The 18,163-nt window shown below is 38.3% G+C and overlaps 1 protein-coding gene across 2 annotated transcripts in view; it reads left to right on the top strand.

The window, feature by feature from the left end:
• The window catches only part of POU2F1 (POU class 2 homeobox 1), a 120,895-nt gene that overhangs the window by 74,003 nt on the left and 28,729 nt on the right, over positions 1 to 18,163 (top strand). Inside the window, exons 4-7 of one of the 2 annotated variants that reach the window (XM_076351349.1) lie at positions 235 to 288; positions 1,906 to 2,025; positions 3,767 to 3,946; positions 9,882 to 10,008. In XM_076351349.1, coding sequence (XP_076207464.1) covers positions 235 to 288; positions 1,906 to 2,025; positions 3,767 to 3,946; positions 9,882 to 10,008 — 481 coding nt within the window. The remainder of the gene's footprint in view (positions 1 to 234; positions 289 to 1,905; positions 2,026 to 3,766; positions 3,947 to 9,881; positions 10,009 to 18,163) is intronic. The other variant, XM_076351358.1, reaches the window with a different exon arrangement.

Here is an 18,163-nt window from a genome sequence, read left to right as displayed (position 1 = left end):
AGATCCCTAGGCAGGAATACATTCAAGCAAGAGGTAGACAAATAACACTGTGGAAGAGATTTTTTTCAGCCTGGAGCACAACCCCTATTTCACTGATTCACGTGTTAGAAGGGCATGCATTGTTCTTGGGGGAGTTTTTGTTGGGGTGCGGGTGGGGAGGTTGTTCTTTTTACGTTGTTAAAGTTTTCTGTGGATTCTACATTATTTCATTTCCATTTTTGCACTGTGTTGTAGGTCCAGCTCGCTGGAACAAGTTTACAGGCTGCTGCTCAGTCCTTAAATGTACAGGTAAAGACAGTTTCCTTCTGCTGCTTGTCCTTCTCTCATTGCAAACAGCATTGTGGTCCCATTAGAGATAGTTTTTAACCTATGATATGTTACTCTTCTTTCATTCTGACTTGTCTTGCAAGTGATAGGTATGAAGGAATAAGTTTTACAACTGTAAATCAGGTTCAGGATTGTAAGCATTCAGAAACTGGAGTTTAAAACATGCAGTGATTGTAATTTTATACTGAATTTCAGCCAGGTGTTGTATCATGAAAACTATAAAACTCCAGGAATATTTCATGTTCTTCCATTTATTCATTTATTTTAAACATAACAAGTATTACTTTGCAATTTGTCCTTACTTCTGGTAGCTGAATATAGGAGTGTAATGTAACATTAACTATGTGATGTGGCTAGTGTAGATTGTTTGTGTAAATAACATAGTGATTTCAAAATAAGTCAGAGTAATTGTTGTTTAATAATGTACGTGAGACAACAAAGCTTTCAAACTTTTTTATGATGCTGAACACTTCAGTGTATCAGTTAACGTGCCACTTCCTCTCAGTACTATATTAAGGGGAAAGGGATGCAGTTTTATTGAAAACTGGTTTCAGTATTGCTTGTTATTAAAGAATGTAGGTAGTACATTACATGAAATGCAATAGAATGTGGACCCACTTATACATAATAACAATTTGGAAAGAAGAGGAGGTATAGTGACCTTCCTTTCTAAGAGGAAGGAGGCAGAAAATTGCCTTGGTTGCCATGGTAAACTTCCATCCCTGAGAGAGATGTTGGCAAACAGGCTGTATCTCCAGTGCAGAATGTTTACAGTCCTGCGCTGTAATTATCGCTCAATGACTGGCAGAATTAATCAGAGCCTTTATGTTAATTAGCCTGCTCTGCAGTCCCCAAAACAGGTGGTGGAAAATATGCAAATCTATGCAGAATTTTAATGTTCTGCATAACCAGTTTTAATTATCATAAAACTCTCTCCCCCTCTTCATGCACTTACATTTCCTCTCTCATGTCTTCACAATTTCTTCTGTTAAAAAAAAAAAAAATCAAACCCCCCCAAATCCTTTAAAATAAAGCAGCATTCAATTAAATAAATGCTAAACTTTGATTATTTAAAAGCACTGTATATATTATGTGTTTTGCTGTAGGTAGATAAACCTGTGAGGATTTCTCAAACCAGTTCCGTGTAAGCCAACAGTATGATGACTGAGAGGTACAGGATGCAGACATAGAAAATGGAAACAAAATCTCCTTTCCCTCGTTCTGTTGTTCAGGATTTTAGGCAATTAATAGTTTTAGCAACCTTTTCTTTCTTTATGGTGAAAGGTAGTGTCGGCTTCAGTTGCATTGCATAAAATGAAATGAGACCTGAAAATAATGTCAGAGTTACAAAAGACCAGAGTCTTTGTTTTGTTTAAACTGCATTACCTACAGACATGTTTGAGCAATCGTAGCTGAGATAGTGGGCACATAGAGCCATTGCTTAAACACACTCTTAAAATAAACCCAAGGGCTTTTTGTATGCAGATGAAAGATTTTTATTGTGCAGTGTTGAGATAGCAATGTTATACATTAACATCTGTTTTACACTATAAAGAGTTGTATTTTTTTTTTGACTAGTCTAAATCTAATGAAGAATCTGGGGACTCTCAGCAGCCAAGCCAGCCTTCCCAGCAGCCTTCAGTGCAGGCGGCCATACCCCAGACCCAGCTCATGCTGGCCGGAGGACAGATCACTGGGGTAAGATTTACCCAAGTATACTGCAGTAAGCCTCCTGTCTAGCAAATGATGGCAGTATCTACGGCAGTCCCTGTAGAACTGTCAGTGAAGGTTATTGTCATTTCCTTTAACATAGGAAGAAACTTGAGTGAAAGAGGGGACAGAAAATATCTTCCTATAAAAAAGCAGACTTTAATCTTTGTTTTTTGTTGCAAAGTATTTGCTTCAAAAACAAAAAAAAATTCGTTCTCTCTGTTCTCGGTATCCGTCTTGACTCTGCAATGAAGTTAAAACCTGGTGTGTGTACAAATAAGAAAGTCACTGATGTCATAAAGAGGAATTTTTATTTTTTTGCAAGATTAAAATGAGGCATGAGAGCATGAGACTAAATCTTATCAGGTAGCTGGGTGAAGAACAAAAATGATGGGAACTGCTGACACTAATTCTTCCTCTTCTCAAACACATTTCTTTTTAAGTAACTATATATTAGTGCTTGCCTTAAGCCTATTCAACCCTTCTGTTTTAACCTACCAATTTTGAGTTTTTAATTGCAAGGCTTTGGGAGTAATTATGGAATAACTATTGTTTTAGGATTACTGGTGTTCTTGAATTGTTGTAAATGCTTTCAGTCATTTAAAAAAAGAGTAAGTTTTGTGAATGGGCTGGCTTGGTTAAAGAGTTTGCTTCCACGTAATCAGCTTTGCAGTTTTAAGAGTTTGCATGTTAATAAGGAATTTAGGGCAGTTGCTCCAACAATGTATTTATTATTTGAAGTATTAGGTTAGATCATCTCTACACTTGAATGAAATGAGGTCTTAATTTCATGTTCAGTTGTTAAATCTTCTCGTATTCTAATGTGTAAATAAATGTCCTATTTAGGTTTTGGTTAATTACATTTGAAAGCTTTAAAACAGTCTCACTTTTAATACGTTATTAAAACCCAGCGTATTTTATTATTTTTCTCATTCTCAAAAAATATTGGTTTGTTTTAATTTATGATTGTCTGCAGTAGTGAAACATTCAAAACTCCAGGCCTATGCAGATATGGATTGTAGTAAATATGGGCATCAAGATTCATTTACATGTAAAGGAGTGACTGCTGCCACCTGTTTCACAGAGATAATGTGTGTTTGGGAAAGGGAAGGGATGTAAACTTGCCAACTCTATTCTATTTAAAAAAAAAAAAAAGCAGATGGGGAGACTTGGAGAGAAACAAATGGAGCTCATGTTCTTTACTTATATCTTAGGGCATAATGGAAATGATGGAATATGGCAGGGATTCATGCTAATGTGAAGCAGCTGGGGTGTTATCAGTTTGTTCAGTAGCCATAGCCAGCATTCCTGCTTCTCATTCATCTGGCTAATCACTTGCTGTTCTGCTGGGTGTAAATTTCCTTTCAACTCCTGGCAATACTGATTCTTTTCTTTTGCTTGCTACTTAATTACCTTTTTCCTGAACCTCCTGGTAGAGCTGTGAGGAAAACTTAGGAGTAAAGTTAGGTTCTGTAGGTTCCAGTAAGTGCAAATGTTTGCATTCATGCAGTTTGTTTTATGTCAGGTCTGTGGTAGGTTGGGTCCTACACTGTGTTGAGTAGCCAGCTGTCTTTACTTAAGGCCAGAGTCATTGGCTAGTTAATGGCTGAACTGTAGTAATAGTTCTAGGAATGTCTGGTTAATATAACTAGTAATGAGCTAGCTAATGACTTTGTAGCTGAAGTGGCTCTTTCCATTATTAATGGCTGTGTTTTCTAATTATTTATAGCTCACGTTGACGCCAGCCCAGCAACAGTTATTGCTACAACAGGCGCAGGCACAGTTGCTGGCGGCTGCAGTGCAGCATTCAGCCAGTCAGCAGCACAGCGCTGCTGGTGCCACCATCTCGGCCTCTGCTGCAACGCCGATGACGCAGATCCCTCTATCTCAGCCAATACAGATTGCACAGGTGAGCCTTGAGGCTTGAGAGGGTGGAAAATAAAGAGGTTTGACTAATTGCATCATTCAAATAATATTTGTATTCCTTATTCAGTGAGTTTCTAGAGTCCTTGAGTACTGTTAGTCTTTCCTCATGCATCCTTAGCTGATGAGGTTGGAGTTGATAGTTTTAGCAAGGAATGTGTACTAGCTGCTCATCAGTTCCACTGGGCTTCTGAGTTTGTTCCAGAATCTGACCAGATGTTGTATTTCCTGAATTTTCCTCCTTGGAGTTAGCTTGAGAAAGGAGAAAAAGGGGTATAGAAAGATGCCTATAGAAATGACACTTGTTGAGACCTCTATGGATGGGAAGGGATACTTACCTATCACAAAGGATGCTTGTTAGATCCAAACAGCAAAATGATAGGGCTGAAGAAAGGCAGTTTGACTTGACACATTTGTGTGCTATTTTGGCTCGGTGCTTAATGCTCAGAGTTCAATGACAAAGAATGGGCACTCTTGTGTGTCTAGAGAAAAACTTGCCAGAATGAGTCTGGTGTCAGAATCTGTCCAGTTTTATGGTCTGCTGCTAAAGACTCGTTAATTCTTAATTCTGAAGAAGTGCTTGCCAAGGAAGTTCTGCTTACTAGGAGCAGCAAAGATCCTCCTGGGTCTTCCAGGATTGGCTTAATTCAGCGTGGAGAATGCAGCGCCACTGACTCTCTGCTTAGCATACATAGTGTGGAAACTCCTTAGACTTCTGGACAAGGGTAACTGAATGTACGGCATAGGCATCTTGAGTACTACTAGAGGTGATTGTGTTGCTGACGCTGAGGTCCATCTTTCCATAGATTAAGGGTTTCGGTACGTAATATTTCAGTTTGATTAGTCTAGCTGTGCAAAGTATGTTGGATATGTAATCTCCAAAGTTGCTGCTTCTTCCAGTGAGCAGGTTCTTTAAGACTGTCTGATGCTTTCTATTCAGACTATTTTCACTTGCATTAATTATTAATAATTAATTATTAATTAACTGGCATGAAGTGTCTAAAAAGTGAACATGAAGGCTGATTAAGTAAAAGAACGGAAATGTCACAATTATCTGTGAAGTCCATTGGTGAAATGTGCTATTCCTTTATTGTGCTAGCCCAATAGCTGAATAACAGCCTGGTTGTGCTATCAGTTTTTTGTTAGCTGAAGTGGCAAACTTCTGTGGTGTTGGTCTAAAAGTTCTGACCTCTCTGGCTGTCCTTACAGAGGCCAGTGACACCATCCCATATTTAAAAGGCCAGTACTGACGTTGCCCACAGACCCCTCACACTGAGCCTCTTGGTGCACTGTGGCAAGTCATGTGACCAGATATTAATACTTCTTGTAGCAAAGGATCCCACTTCGCTGTCATGATCTGGAGATGACTCAAGGACGTAGCGTTCAAGGAAACTTGTAACTCCCAAGACCATCTCTTAATTTTGTTAAGCCTTTGTCTGTAGCCAATAATGCAGACAGATTCCAAGAAAAGAATGGGAAATGCCCTTGTCAAGGAAGTTGATGGTTAGCTTCTAACATTTCTCCATGCACCTGTCACAGAGTTCCCATTTGACATTATACAAGTCTTTTAACCTAAATGTAAGTGATCCACAGGTGTGTGCCTCTTGTCTTCCAGGTGTGCAGCTTAAGATAGCGAGGTCTGCTTTACTGAAGTGTGGAGCATTAAAATTTCATATTAATAAAATCTGTACCTTGAACTTTCTGGCTTTACATTTGTCAAATATGCCACCAAATTAGTGGATACTTTTGAAGGCATTGTTGTGCATGTGTGAGATGTTGTTAATCCTGCTTTTCCACTTCAGTGGGAAGCTATGAAAACGAGCGAAGCATTTACAATTATTAATTTAGTACTGGGTTTTTCTCCAGAACTTTAAAAATCTTCAGAGAAGTGTTTGAGAAGAGTTGAAAAGATCAGGCATGTGCCGTCAAATAGGAGCTTCTGAAGTGAGCAGTCTGGTTTGTGCATGTGAATGAGCTAAAGGCTCTATGAAAAATAGCATGTGATCATGTAGTTGCCACCATTATAACGTGTATTTGTAGCACAAGGGGAACAAATTAAAGCTTCACTTGTTTTCTGGCATTTCTAATTACTTAAATGTTTGACTTTACAATTAATTTCTTTTAGGATAGGTTATTTTGATATATAAATGTAGCTTGGTTGAATCTTGTTAGCTTCTTATGATGAAAGTGCAGGGCATAATTTGTGCAGGTGTTGGACATAATTTGAGATACTTTATGGAAAAATTTCACTGTCTAGGTTTGTAGGTGGATAACACCATGCTTTTTGATCCATCTTGACAACTATTTATAAGCAGTGCTCAGCTTTGTTTGTGTTGCTATGGTAAACATATAGCTGATTACACATATAGTTGAATGTTTGTTTTAATTGATGATTTTTGAATAATTGATTAACTGGCAGGTCTCTGCAGCAGGGGGATTACTATATTTATTTTAATTAACTAATTGCACAAGCATGACTTCTTTAATGTGCACTGCAGTTAATGTAAGGTGTCTTGCTGCAGCAGTCTGGTGAGATGTTAGTGGTGCTGCTGGGCTGATGCTAAATTGTCACTAAACAGTTGTACCAAGTTTTGGAGTTCTTTGTAAACTTTACTTGCTTTCAGGATCCATAATCAGTGTTTAGATGATGTAAACCTCAAAGTGACAGAGATGCTTAAGTTTGTACTGAAGCTGTAACTGGAGATAATGGCATTGAATTTAGAACTTGAGATTATTTTTATTTAGAAACAAAAAACTCCCTCACGTCAAGACGTAGCACTTGGCAGATTATTCTGTCGAGGTGGGATTTGGATTGTTTTGATCTTTCTAAATTGTTGGGCAGCACCGGAAGACATGCATGTTTCCCCAAAAGTCTTCCCATCTCTTCCTATGTGCTTGTGCTAGTATACAGATTTTACAGATTTTACCATCGAGAAAAAAAATATCAGTATAGGAAAACAGTTTCGGGGTTATTTGCATGGTTGCTATTGGGAGATTTATTGTAATGCTACAATTAACTAAATAATAAAACTTTTTCCCAAGGTAGAAATAAAGTTGGATTTCAAATGAATTTGAGGGGCTGGTAGGGCTATTTAAGAGTGATTAGCCTTGGAGGTATCGTTTCCATTCTGCGTTACAGAATTATAGTTCTGTATTTAAACAAGACTCAGCCAAGATACCATTTACCAAGGCAGATGCACAGAATAAGATTGCTTATACCAGTTATCCCCGAGGCCTCAATTTAAAAACAGTTTTCTCATACTGAAGTGTAAGAGCCTGATGATAAGAGTTGTCATGTCTTAGCTGGGTACCTGTGTTATGAATACTATAGTCTTAAACAAAAAGCTCTCCTCCTTTGATCTTACAAATACACTGCCACTGTTTCTTTGTATTCTTTCTTGTATGTAACTCCATCTCCAGTGGTGCTGCTTTAAATCATCTGAGATCTGCTTGGTCATCTGGAGGGGTTTCACTCGTTTGCTTTTGGTGGGGGAGGTCCTCAACCTATCTGTTTTTCTGTTCATACTTTTTCCTTCAAAAATTTCTTCCCAACTCTTCCTTTTGTTTTTCTACTTTTTCTCTTATCCACCTCTATTTTCATCGTTCAGCCTCTCTTCATTTCTTTTTTTTCCGTCCAGTGTTCACAGCCATAGTCAGCTTGCCCTACTCTTTCTATTTCTGTTTCTTCCTCTGCATCTAGTCCTCGCGTCCAATTCAGTATGAGCCCCTCTGTGCTGGAGGGTCTGCTCAGTCTGCAAAGGTAACCAGTAGAGCATCGAAAATCAATGAATAAATGAGTGGAGATCCATGTCGCGTTGGGCTCGAAGTATGAGTTTTTAGTAGCAGTTCTGACCAATGTAACTTTGATATGAAGTCAGAAGAAACATGGAATTCCTGGGAAAAACTGGAGCAGTTATCTCTCTCTTTTTTTAGGAAGGAAATTTGCCTCGATTTTGTAGGAATGGTTGCAGTACTTCTCAAATTTTCTGAAAGCAAACAATACTACCAAATTTAAAAACACTCTGTTGCGCTGGGGGGCACTTTTTAAAATTTTACCATTCTCATAAAATGGAAGCTTCTATTTCTTAAAGAGCATTGCTTGGTCAATCCATCTGGTGTCTGTCTACCATATTATTACACTGCATGCTTTTGACTTAACATGACCAAGTTGCCTAAGTGATTGACGGCCAGTGTCTTTGTAATGCAGGTTAAGTAGTCGTTTTCTTATAATGCACGTCTATGGTCTCATAAATCAATGGACTCTGTATTTTTTTTCCTCCCTAGTCTTTCTTTCCACCCACTGACAGTCCCCACCCCTCTTTCCCAGAAGGAGATTGTTGCAACTTTTAAGTCTTAGTTTAACAGTTTTAAAATAATATAAGGTCATGGACAGATAACTATATTCTGCAAAGGGTTGTATCGTGTAAATAAAAAGTTATCCTTGTCAGTCTGTCTTGGCTTTCCGTCACCGGCAGTTAATGGCCTTTCACATCTGCTGGCTGAGCAGCTTGTGTGAGTGCTCAGTAACCTGCCTCAGTCAAAATGCGTGGTGGCTACTTTACTGGCCTTAAGAAGCACATCTTTGTTAGTCTGGCTCACTTTAACTCAAGTATGTTAGGAAGTATGTTAAAACGAGCAGCTCCATTCAAGCAGCCAGATGGAGCACTGTTTAGGAGCGAACTGGCATCGTTAACATCTTCTGACACAGTTGGTCCCAGAAGAGGGTATCTGTCTGCAAACAGGTACCCTGGTATCTGAGTAACTTACCTGAAATAGAGTTTTGGGAGGTTTTTTGTTTGCTTGGTTTGGTTTGTTTAATGGGAGGTTCTAAGTGTGGGAAATATTTCAGGCTTTTATCCTTCTGCTTGGCGGGTATTTTGAAACAGCTGCTTCTCAGAAAGATGGAAAGATTCTACACATGTATAGATAGTTTTCATAGATTACCTGTTATGTTGGCTGGCTTCACATTGTGCTTCAGTTTTCAAATTTCAGTTACTCTTGTTATTGTCATGTTTGAAGAAGATGAAAAGAAAAAGGCTAGTTTGGGGGGAATATTTTTAAGCAGTTCTCTGTTTTCGTTCTCCAGCTAGACAGCAAGTTGAAGCATTTTTCTTGATGATTCAGTTTCTCAGAGATTAGCATTTACATTGAGACCAGTCATTTAATTATAGAAAATTAATAGTTCTCAATGGTTTAAATACATAAAAGTAGGGTTCTACAGTAGTGCAGCGGTTTGGATTATTCCTTTTAACCTTAATTATAGCCATGTCTATTAAGCTTATTGTAATTTGTTTCAGAACTAATCAAATACATTTACCTACTATTTGAGTTAGCTATTTCCTGAAATTTGACCTGAACGACCAGAGTGCAAACTAGGAATCTGTAATTTTTTGCTTTTCTGTTGCTGATTAGAATGGTAATTGCAGATTGTTGTTATAAACAAAAATAGCTCCCAGCTAATATGCTTGATTTGTCAACAATGAATTTTGTAGCAGAGTTGCATCCTCAAAAAATAAGACTGAGAAATCCAGGTGCTGATAAGTCTAAAGTATTTGAAAACTTCTGCCTTTGGCGGGGAGGGAGATCGATTTTTTTTTTTTTTTTTTTTTCCCTTTTTTTAAAAAGCAGAACAGTGCTAGAAATATTTTGCTGGGTTATTTGGTAAACAATTTTTGTTTGGTTTTGTGAAGGACAGTGAAATTCAAATTGTCAGCCTAAAGGATATTCAGTAGCAGGACTGCTATGTTTGACATCCACTTTTATCTCTAAATGTTAGAATGTAGCTGGTTGATAGGAAATCTAGTTACGTTGGGAGTCATGGCTGCCTTAAATGTCTAACACACAGCTCTTTCTTTTCCTTTTTCTTCTTTTTTTTTCTTTTTTCTTTTTTTTTTTTTTTCCCCTTCCCCTGTTTCCTTAAGGATTTGCAGCACTTGCAGCAGCTTCAGCAGCAGAATCTCAACCTGCAACAGTTTGTGTTGGTGCATCCAACAACCAACTTGCAGCCAGCACAGTTCATCATCTCACAAACACCGCAGGGGCAGCAGGGTAAGTGCTCCTTGCCAGAAAAGAAAATCATACATAGCTTTTTAGAGGAGAAGGTGAAACTGAGGTGGTTCATACACCTTCACTAACTGTTGATATTCCCTAGGAGAAATAACAGTACTGCAATTAGGAGACTCTAACAGGTTGTCCCTTTCTGGGTGTTAGACCTCAGCTTTGTCAAAGTTTGTGTAGCTCGCTTCTCAAGGAGGATCAATGCAGAGATTATGACATGGGAAAATTGGTTAACAACAAGGCCTCTTGGGAAATACTGCAGCATGTGAATTTCTGGGTCAGGCTCTCAAGAAGGAAGCCTGCTGGGAAGAGAACTTGGAGAAGACAACTCTCCAGATCTCAAAGGCAGAATCCTAAGAGGTGGAGGCCTGGAGGGTGTCTGGGCTGTCTGGATTAGGTCAATGCTAAAAGGGCTACAAAATTCTAAGACTGGAAAAAGATGACAAAATCTAGAGTCCTTGCGGGAGACTAGAAAAGTCCTTAAGTCTAAAGAGGGTACAATGAATTTTGTCATAAACTGAAATAATAATTACACCTTGGGAAAAGAGCTAGAATGCTTGATTTTGTATAACAACTCTCGGAAATAATATTTTGGCGATACACTGGGTGTGGCTTAATGCTAAAGGCAGACCAAGGCAGTGGTAGGTGGTAGTGTGCCAGACCAGTTAAGATGTTGCACAGGAACTTTGCTCTAAGAACTGATATGTTCAGGTTGCAATACATCACAGTACTGATTGCACCCCGTTTGATGCCCACAGAAAACTGCATTTAGCCATGGCCTCTTATGCTGATATACTCCAATGGTCTTTTTACCCCCTTTCTCTTCTACATGAACTCTACTCAGTTGTTCAGGTCTGGTAATCCAAAGATTCTTGCTCAGAAGGCAAATCCTGTTATGCCTGAAGAGTCCTCCAGAGCCTGGCTGTCCTATAAAGTGGCTCTTTGCACCACATTTTCTTCTGTTCCTTTCAATTTTTTCATGCATCATTTCTTCTTATATACTATGAGTTGGGTAGAACTGGCTTTCCATTATGCTGAAGCTCTCTCACTGTCTGAATGCTCTCACATTTGAATAAAGGGTTAGTCAAAATTACCTTTCTTTTAATAGGACTTGATTTAGGACAGCTTTTATACCAGCACTGGTAGAAAATGACTAAAAGACTATTCATGGAGGCATTTAGTGATGTACTAGTTTCTTAAAATGAAGCAGAGCTTATAAGCTTAACATATTCTAGAAGAAATCAAATGTCACCAAAATTTAATTCGAGGGTTCTTTAAAATAGGCTTTTTTGTTGTTGTTGTTAAATTCTTTTAAGGAAACAGCAAGCACAAAAGCATTGTTTTGAAAAACTCACTGGTATTAATGTCTGCCTACATTTTTCAGTTAACTTCTGCTGGTTTTCTAAAATATCTCCAAAGATGCTTCACAAAAAAAGAAACTAACAAGCAAATTATATTCATCTCTCAAAATTAATTGTTTGCATTATAGAAAGGAAGTAAGGCTTTTTGTTTGTTTAAAATCTTCTGAAGTAGAATAACTACCAGAAGAGGTTTTCATAGTACCTTTTCCAGGGGCCATCTGTGAAAATGATTTCTTCACTGCAATTTAAGACCTGCATATTGCTGTCATCAGTGACGCAGTGTGTGTAAAAACACCATGTTTTACTGGTAATGTGCAGCCTGGACAACTGAATAGCTCAAAAATGTAGGAAGATTTATATTCTGTATTCTGACCATAGGCCATTAGTGTGTGACAACCTTCCAAACTGAAATGCTTGAATGGATCTAACTTTCTTTGTAAGCACTCAATGATAAAGCAACATGTATGTCATAATACCCCTTATCTCACTTTTTGGTGTGGCTATTTGCAGTATTTCATGGTTATTGTTAGAAGATCTCAAACAGCATGTTATTATTTATGAGAAAGATTGAGAAAGTGTGTATTTTTATTTTGTTATTTGCTGTTGCAGCTGACTTTTCCATGTTGTTCTTGTCCTATTGCTCCATTAGTCAACTTCATGAAATAATAAACATTCTGAAGAAACTAGCATAGAGCTTTCTTTAAAACCAACGGCATTCAGATTTTTTTGGATGCCTCATTGGTACTGCATGCAGCTTTATATATATGTGTGTGTGTATGTATTTAATAACTGAAATGAAAATTCAGATTTATTTATAGATTATCTGTTCTGGAAGAAATCTATTCCTTTACAGACTGCACTACATATTTTGTACATGCCATGTAGTCATGTAAATGAGAAACATTGTTTTTAATACAAGAGAATAGTTTTGAGGGAAATAAGTGAAGAATAGTGTCTCTAAACAAGATCGTAGAAGACATAAACATTTGGTAGAGAAAAGCTTTTACCTGAAGAGGTGATAGGGTGCAGAGTAATGCAATCATCAGCAATCATATTTAGATTCTTGGAAGAGCTTGAACATCATAGCTTAGATTCAACTTCTGAAAAATTTTAGAGAAGTCAATACCTAAAATATTAATCAACAATCAGGATGTTATTCTGCTATGTTTCTTCAACACACATTATAAATCACAGCAGCAGATGTGAAATTCTCCCCAAAAATCCACTGCCATATGTCAAACGTAGTCATCTTCCTTTTCCACATGATTTGTGGTTATTCAGTGGCTTACGTGAAACAAATTGTAAAGTTCCTGTTTTTCATGGTGTGTAATAGGTAACATCATAACTGAAGGAATTGTTTCAAGCCTCAGCAGATATAGAATCATTAAGGTTGGAAAAGACCTCTAAGATCATCGAGTCCAACCGTCGACCCAACACCACCATGCCCACTAAACCATGTCCCTAAGCGCCTCATCTACACGTCTTTTAAATACTTCCAGGGGTGGTGACTCAACCACTTCCCTGGGCAGCCTGTTCCAATGTTTAACCACTCTTTCAGTAAAGACATTTTTCCTCATGTCCAATCTAAACCTCCCCTGGCGCAACTTGAGGCCATATGCAGAAGATTGAATGGAAATAGAAATTTGGAACAATTTCTTATTCAGAGCAATTATTGTCCCCATATTATTGTTAAAGTCACAGGCAGGAATGTAGCACCTTGTACAGTCTTTATACCTCTTGTATCTAATAGATCTGTCTCTAGAATAATAAATTCAACATCCTTTACTGCAATTATAGCTGCTGCTTAAAAATATTACCCTCATCAGATGACCGTTCGCCTTTCTACTTGGAAGATATTGCCAATAAAAATCGTATCGGTAAAAATCTGAATGGAGAGGGGAAATGGTGCTGCATTTCATTTAAATTCATCTTGCAAACAGAAGTTGTTAAGATCTGAGAAAAGACTGCATCATTGTCAAGGAGGTTTAGAAACAGTACTTATGAAGAAAGTATCCAGAAGGAAGACAAGCTACTAATTAGCCTTAAACATTGAAACTGGGCCTACCTATTCTCAAGTTATTGCTGTTAATTATTAAAGACCTTGTTTATGATTTCATTTTTTTAATTGTGAAAATACCTGGGATGATGATAGCAGGCCAAATCCAGTCCTGTTCTCTTCTTGCGTACTTGTCCTACAGACTTTGAGACGTCACTTGTATCATTCAAAAAAAAAAAAAAAAAAACCCAACACATTTTTAAAATGGGATAATGAATGTTAAACATTGGTACCTACCCTGCTGGCCTCTGGTACAGAGTGCAGCTCCCTCACCCAATGTGAGGATGGAGGAAGATACCTGAAGTTGCCTGTGTTTCTTCTCAGATGCATCAGATTTGTAATGGACAAGTGTTCATCTCATCTGAGATTGTGCATCTGCACTGCCCTTACACCTCCTCATTTTGTTAATAATATGCTATGTGAACCAGGTGAAAGTGCTTTGGTCCCCTCAATATGCAGATGAGGAGACCCAGCTCTTCATTGTCAAGAGACTCTTAATGACTGCATATTTGCTGACACAGCAGTTGAGTAAAATGTAGCTGACTCAAACTCATTCCTCAAGTAAGAGGGGAGAGCTTGAAGTGGAAGAAGTGGTTTAAATGCTGACTTTTTCCCCTGTGCTGCAAATACCCATTACCAAGATATGAATTAAATGCTTAATATTTACTGTCGTCTTTGAAATCAAGTCTTTGCTTCTAACCATCCAAACAGCATCAGTGGGTAAAAAAATGTTGACTTTCACTGGGGTAGTGTGGCAGCACCTTTGCATGGGTCACTGAATTAGTACTCTTCAAAACCACAGTTCACCAACTTCAGCACATTTGCTTCATGTTCTTGAACTGATCTTAAAGGGTACCTGGATACTGCAAAAGGTGCAGCAGCATGCAGCAGCTTAACATCTCAGTGGAACAGATTTGTGGGAATGCATAGGTTAGTACTTTCTCTCCTGTGTTGGATCCTAATACAATTCCAACTACCAGTCCCCATTTTGGAAGATCTGGATTTGATAAAATGAGGTACACCAAAGTGCCCAGAAGTTTCTCTGCATCAACAGTGATCAACAAAGTTGATCAAATGGCACTATATGTAATATGTGGTATGACACCCTTCCTTCTTCCCTTTCAGTTGTTTCCAGTTAATCAAATTATGACAGTGTAATGGCTTTGTCTTGCAAGCTAACTTCCAGGATATGTCTGTGAGAAGATGAACAGCTTTGGCAGAGAAAAAGCAGTCAAGTTCTTAGATGAAAAAACTCACTCTTTTGGGAGATCAGTTAGCGATGAATTATGTATTATGCTTCTTATACTTTTTAAAAATTAAGCTGAAAAAATCACTTGAATGTTTGTTTTATCTTTTGTTTAATTTTAGACAGTAAGAACTGAACCCCAGATCAGTCCTTGGGGACTGTTGGCTGGCAGGAAGGGTTTTTTGGCTTGGGACATTATTCATGCTACTCGTAGACATTACAGGAAAAGTCCTGGATGATGGTAGATGCATTTACTTAAACTATTAAAAAAAAAAAAATTAAATATCTCTAAAGCATCATACTTTTGCATAAATCCGTATCTACCTCCATGCAGTCATTCTTTTGGAATGTCACGTAGGTGGTTTGTATGCCATATTTAATGCAATAATACCACGGGGTTCTTAGAACCCAAAGCAGAGGGCTAGAAATACTACCTCTGTAAAGTTAAGTATACAAGTACGATATTAGTTTTTTATAGATTCAAAAAATCTTGTAGGTTGGAAGGGACCTCTAGAGGTCATGTAGTATTGCTCAAAGCAGGTCCAATTACAGCAGAGTGCTCAGTGCCTTGGCCAGTTGAGTTTGAACATCTCGAAGGATGTTGATTTTTCTTCATGGTAAAAAAAGAAAAAAAAATTGTTTCCTTATATCTAGTTGGAGTTTTCCATGTTCCAACTGATGTCTGTTGCATCTCATTACTGTGCACCGTCAAGAAGAGTCCATTTCTGTCTTTGAAGACAGCAACAGGATCTCACCTTAGTCTTCTCATAAGGCTGAACAAACCAACTCACCCATTCCTCATACGGGTGTTCCAGCCCGTTAGCCACCCTGGGTGAGACATAACTCCAGATATGGTCTCACAAATGCTAAATGGAGGGGAAGAATCAAAAGCCTTGACCTGCTGGCTGCGCTCTTGCGAATACAGCCCAGGATGTGGTTGGCTGCCTTTATTGTAAGGGCACACTGCTGGCTCGTGTTCATCTTATTGTCCTCCAGGACCCCCAGGTCTTTTTTCTGCAAAACTGCTTTCTAGCCAGCCAGTGCCCACCCTGTATTGCTGCACAGGGTTATTCCAGTTCCCATGCAGGACATTGCATTTTCCTGCATTGATCTTCATAAGGTTCCATTTGTCCAGCCTGTCTAGACCCTGACTTCTGGCCTATTGACCACTCTCCCCATATTTGGTATTGTCCGCAAACTTGCTGAGAATATATTTTTGTCCCATCAGCCTTATTGTAATAAAGATGTTAAATAGTATTGATGCCAGTATGAGTCCCTAAGGAAACAGCAAAGTTTGAAACACCAGTATCTCAGCAGTTGCCTAAAAGGTGCAGTTTTGGACTTATACTGTATTTAAAAGGCTGTGCTGTGTGCCCTATAAGTTAAGTCACTGAAGTTATCTTGGACCCAAGTGGGGACCAGTAGTTTCTTCTCAGAAAAAAAACAAAGGTGAAGCTTAGACTAGCACAAGTCATGTCTGAAAAGAGCAAAACTGCAGCTGCCCACCCATGGAAGCCAACGAGAGTCCAAAGTGTGTGCACAGCAACTATCTGAAAAGACTAAGTCAGTGGAAGAGATGTGTACTTTGCCAAAACAGTTCAGCTGCTTTCCCCACCCCTTGATCATTACTTCAGTCAGCTGCAGGTTGAACTAACTTGTTCTTTCTCCAGTTTCTGCCTGAGATGCCTTGTATCAGTATTTCTTAAATAGGGTAAATTGTAAAAACTGAGTAGATGAAACATGTTCAGAATATTTTATACTGTCCTTCAGTGATAATTACTTCAGAACATATGAGTGAGAATAAAGTGAGGAAGAGCGTAGTCATCTTGTGCTATCAGCAAAAGTGTTATTGCTAGAAAAACATCCTCTGGGATTTCTCTGAGGACAAAAAAATCATGAAAGGACAGTCCTAATTGCTCTGATTACAGTCAGAAGATGAGTCAGTAACTTGTGATCGATGGTGTTACCGGTGGACTAGAGGTCAAATGTGGTCACTGTCGGCTGCCTATTTTTTGTTTCATTGTTGGTCAGCCGCTCTCTAGTGTCAGTGTGATGGCTTGCCCCTTTCTATTTCAAGTTGTCAGTTAAAATTTACTGTCACTAAATGAAGGTCAAAACCTCTTCACTTAGAGGTGACTGTTTACTAATTAATATTTAAATTTGGGCAGCTGAAATCATCTTTCAAGTGAACAAATATTTGCATTGTAAAAAGCACTGTGTAACTGTAGTAGGTAGCTGTCTTGGAAGTTCCTTAAGCTGAACCGTTCCCTCGCTGTGGCTTTTCAAAAACACAGCTGGAACATGTTGATTATGTGGTGCAAAGCAAATTTACATAGTTGTCTATGCTGTGCTATTATGTTGCATAAGCAGCTGGCTTTATTCTGTGGGTCTTGAGCATTTTGATAGCAACACATTCTATTTAAAATACATATTCAACACTTTGTTTAAAAAAAAAAAAAGTAACAGTAATATCACTGTCAGAAGGCAATTCTTCTGTAGTTATGTATCCCTCATTGAGGATACATTTTCTCCTTCCTACCCATGGTAGTCCCTCTTTTCATGTCTCCTATGGCCTTAACCTCGCATAAAACATCCACTTTCTCACTCAGTATTTATCAAGTCCTAAATTCCTGTGTCCCTTACCTGTATTCTGCTAAGAGGTAGCTGGTCATGAGTGGTGTGCTCTGACTGATCGGCCAGCTGATGAGCTAGAACAGACCATGTCGAACTAAAATTACAGAATTTAAGTTGTACTTGGTGTTCTGTCCTCTGAGTGGCCATAGTGGCCATGTGTTGTTCTCGTGTCATCGTTCCCCCCTGGTTTTAGGAACTTGGTATACTGAAGATGCCTATTAAGTGTAAGTTTAATTAGTTAGATTTTTAAATTATTATAGGCGAAATTGATAATCATAGTCAGGAGTTACCTAAAGAATAACAGTAATATTTTTCACAATAAAATTGAGGGAGTTGACTAGCTGTAGGTATATTTTTGTCAAGATTCTTACTCCTTAAAAACATATACATTTTAGTATTAGAAATAAAAAAAAAAAAATCAGATAGCTTCTAGTTAAAATGAATAGATGCAAGCATATATCTCAATTTCATGAGAGATTTAATAAACCATACAAATAGTGGACTGTAAGAGAATTTATTTTTAGAATGACAGCACACTGCGTATATTTGTTGCATCAGTCCCAAGTGTTCCTTAATGTTACCACCTTTTCATAATAGCAGGGGTTTTCATATATTCAGTGTACTGTTTATTCTATTTGTGCAATTTAAGCAGTGTTTGGTATCTTACCTAAGCTTTAAGTTCTCATTACTTTTCCAAAAGATTCCTTCTTTATTTCAGCCAGGAGGAGGTTATCGGGGCTTGTTTTGTCTTCTGGTGTCGTCTGCTTAAGTTTGCCAGAGAAAGTTGCCTTCTTGTTAGGCAGCTGGTATGGGGTGATACAGAGAGGAAGAAGGGCGATCAAGGAGCCA

Source organism: Aptenodytes patagonicus, chromosome 1, assembly GCF_965638725.1.
Source record: "Aptenodytes patagonicus chromosome 1, bAptPat1.pri.cur, whole genome shotgun sequence".
Lineage (NCBI taxonomy): Eukaryota > Metazoa > Chordata > Aves > Sphenisciformes > Spheniscidae > Aptenodytes > Aptenodytes patagonicus.
The sequence above is the reverse complement of the archived record's forward strand: the minus strand, read 5'-3'. Positions and strand labels throughout refer to the sequence as shown.